The 3,640-nt window shown below is 47.9% G+C and overlaps 1 protein-coding gene across 1 annotated transcript; it reads left to right on the forward strand.

Moving 5' to 3' along the window:
- The first annotated feature begins 283 nt into the window (after positions 1–283).
- Positions 284–2,793, forward strand: LOC127335107 (uncharacterized). Its single transcript, XM_051361698.2, has 5 exons — positions 284–544; positions 635–684; positions 1,637–1,760; positions 1,854–1,961; positions 2,063–2,793. Exons 1-5 carry the CDS (start codon positions 370–372, stop codon positions 2,683–2,685), a joined length of 1,080 nt encoding a protein of 359 aa, XP_051217658.1. The 5' UTR covers positions 284–369; the 3' UTR covers positions 2,686–2,793.
- Positions 2,794–3,640: the final 847 nt, after the last annotated feature.

Raw genomic sequence — 3,640 nt, forward strand, 5'->3', positions numbered from 1 at the left:
GACATGGCTTCTTGGAAAATTTCCTGGTCCTGGACCGTGCATTCGCTGCTCCAGAACAAGTGTCTCGATGGATGGAACAAGGCTACACGCGCGAACGCATGTGCGTGGCGGCCGAAGGTTTTGACCTCGTGTACTTTAGACCAGGTAGCAGTAGACTTAATTTTTCCGTGACAACTAAAACGATACACTTGCAGCTGAGCATGCGCGATATCAAGAAAAGGTCCACTAATCGAGGTCGTCTCGCCGCTGTCCGTCTATATTGTTGTACTCTATATAGTCGGCCTGCCTTCCGTTATCATCATTCAGTGCCTGCATCTTCCGAGCAGACTTCTTCTTCCTACGTGCTAACCTGCCAGAGCAGCCCCAACAATGGCGAGAGCTCCGGTGTTTGTCGCGCTCTTATGCCTCGCAGCCATTGCGCTGGCCAGCGGTGCCGATGCCAGGAAGATGGTCGGTGTATACGTGCTCAAGAAAGGAGACTTCTCCGTCAAGATTACCAACTGGGGCGCCACTATCATGTCGATCGTCGTTCCTGATTCCAAAGGTATGCTCGACGATTCTCCTGCTTTGATGGTTGCCCTCAATTTTTATTTTGTCCACCGTGTGAGGCTTGATTTGCGATGCTATTTTGCAGGGAATTTGGCTGATGTTGTGCTTGGTATGGACACCCTCGCTGAAGTTGTGGTAAGACTATGGGTCTCCCTCTCAATACATTCTTTCTTTCTTGTATGTATATTGTTCTTAGAATATTGCGCCAGTGCTAGTTATGTTTCTTTCTTTCTTTCTCGGTTTTCCGTGACATCTTGAGTTTGAGTGCTAGCGCCTGCTCTCTCATTCTACACACCAAAAAATCTTCTATTGAACTATTTGGGGGCCGTCTAACCCCCAAATAGCATTATTTTACTTTCTCGGTTTAGCAGGGCTTATGTTGAACTGCCCCCATCTTTACCCACTCATTTTGCAATCACTCGGGATCTTCGTTTGCTGCTATCTCTTGAATAAATCTAAACTGTTCAAACATCCAATGGCCCAAGTTCTCACAAGTTGTCTTTTTTCTATTGAATATAGTATCAATAGAAAGTACACTGGAATATATTATATTCTAGGAGTTCACCCACCATGTGAAACGGTTCTCGGAGGAAACTTCTATCACTCTCACGACGCGTGCATTCTTTGACAACTGCGTACACATCCCCAGTTTTTGTAGTGTCTTTCCATAAGCTGTACTATTTTAGTCTACTAGTTCAACTATGGCATGGTCAGAATAGCATTATTCCGGGCCCGTGAATAGGATCTTCTAAGAACGAACTAAGTCTTCTACTAGCCAAACCAAATATATATTCAGAAAAGGGGTTATCTGCAACCCGTGAAGCTTTGAGCTGGTAAGCAACGACAACACCCAATCCCCATCACGATTTCAGTGGTAGTCCTAGTTCTGTCATACAAGGCTCTACCCATTTCGCCATCAAATTCTGAAACGCCTTGGAAACAAACAAAAAGCAGCACACGAGTCACGAGAAATCTTTCTTCATGGAAGCGAAGATTGGCCAAATGATTGGCCTCATCAGTCATCACATTGGCCAAATAATTTCCAAGTCTTTTCTCTCTGAATGTTTGCTCTTGCCTAACAAACCAGAATGATACTTCTTACTTCGGCCCGCTGACCGGGCGCGTGGCCCAAAGGATAGCAAGGGGGCGGTTCGTCCTCGACGGCAAAGTATACCACACGTACCTCAACGACGGCAAGAACGCAATTCATGGTACATATGCCTTGTTTGCTTGATACAGGGAACATTTCTGACGGGTGAGACAAAGAATTAACTGTACTGAAATTGCCATTGTCCGTTATGTAGGTGGTCACAGAGGGTTCAGCAAGGTGATATGGACGGTGAAGGAGTACGTTGCCGGCGGCGACTCCCCATACATCACGCTCTACTACCGCAGCTTCGACGGGGAGCAAGGTACGGAAATAGAGTACTCCAATCGGGGATTTCTACTAAATTAAGAAGTATCATGTAATTATTGTGATCAATCATGCTTGCAACTTATAATTGTTAAACAGGATTCCCCGGAGACCTGGACGTCTACGCGACGTACCAACTATCGAGCCCATACGTGCTGAGCGTGCGCACCAACGCGACGGCGCTGAACAAGGCGACGCCGGTGAACTTCCTGCAGCACGTGTACTGGAACCTGGGCGGGCATGGCAGCGGCGACGTGCTGGGCCACACCCTCCAGCTCTCCGCGTCCCGGTACACGCCGCTGGACAAGGAGCTCCTCCCGTCGTCCGGCCGCGTCGAACCCGTCGCCGGCACCAACTACGACTTCCGGACGCCGACGCCTATCGGAGCGCGCATCCGGCAGGTCATGGGTGGCCAGATGGTTGGGTACGACCTCAACTACGTGGTCGACGGGGAAGGCATGAGGAAGGTGGCCACCGTCAGGGACGGCAAGTCCGGCCGCGGGATGGAGCTTTCGGCCAACCAGCCGGCAATGCAGTTCTACACGGGCAACTGGCTGAACAACACCAAGGGGAAGGATGGCATGGTGTACAACCAGTATGGCGGGTTTTGTCTGGAGACTCAGGCATACCCCGACGCCGTGAACCACCCCGAATTCCCGTCCATCATAGTGAGGCCCGGCCAGGTGTACAAGCACGACATGGTCTACAAGTTCTCCTACTAGGTACGCTAGCCTCTGGCTGCGGAATGCGGTGATTCATGTTTCGACCTTTGTAATTCATTAAACTGAAAACTTTGAAACTTTTTGATAATACAATAATTAATGATCGTATGCGCATCAGTCGATGCGGAGACCGGGGCAGGCCCCATTTCCAGAAAAAAAAGTACGATCTGAATTTGGAGCTGACGCCATTCGAGAATTGAGAGACACTCTGTGAGCCCATAATTCTCGTGACGCTTGACACATAAAATCAGATTTTTTACTCGTTTGGTTGGGCTAGGTCTTGCCGTCTTGGAGCATCTCTAGCAAGTGCCTTAAATTTTTTTAGGATATCAGATTTGTCTTGCCATGACTTGTAACAAATCTGATATCCCAAAAAAACATTGGTAAAAGACTAATGTGGATTTTCCTTAGGATTTATATCCCTTCTTGCGTGCAAACACATCGCTGGAATATACCAGTAGCACTCCACTTATACAATTGACCACCGATAAGCGTATAAGCCTTGACATGTCAGACAATCTGCTGCTTAATTAAGCACTTCATCATCAAGTAGCTTCTTATCTACCAGGTAATCAATGTAAGGTTCTGTCCAACAGGGATCTAATGCGGGAAAGTGCATCAGCTTCATCATTGTCGGCCATTGGCATGTGCTTGACTTCATAACCCTAGAAGCATTTGGAGAACTCGTCTACTGCCGTTTTTTAGGAGGCCACATGTGGGTCTTTGGCATCCCACAATCCAGAAACTTGTTGAGCTAAGTCTGAATCTCCAAAGCATTGGATTTGCATGATACCCAAGTCCTTTGCTGTGACGAGGTCATGCATAAGAGCTTCGTACTTGGCCATATTAGTGGCGTTGAAATGTATATGCAACACAAACTTCAGTTTGTCGCCTTTGTGAGACTTGAGAACTATGGCAACCCCCAAGCCCCTGACTTGCTTGGAGACGTCAAAGT

The sequence above is a fragment of the Lolium perenne genome, chromosome 2, assembly GCF_019359855.2.
Source record: "Lolium perenne isolate Kyuss_39 chromosome 2, Kyuss_2.0, whole genome shotgun sequence".
NCBI classification, from domain to species: domain Eukaryota; kingdom Viridiplantae; phylum Streptophyta; class Magnoliopsida; order Poales; family Poaceae; genus Lolium; species Lolium perenne.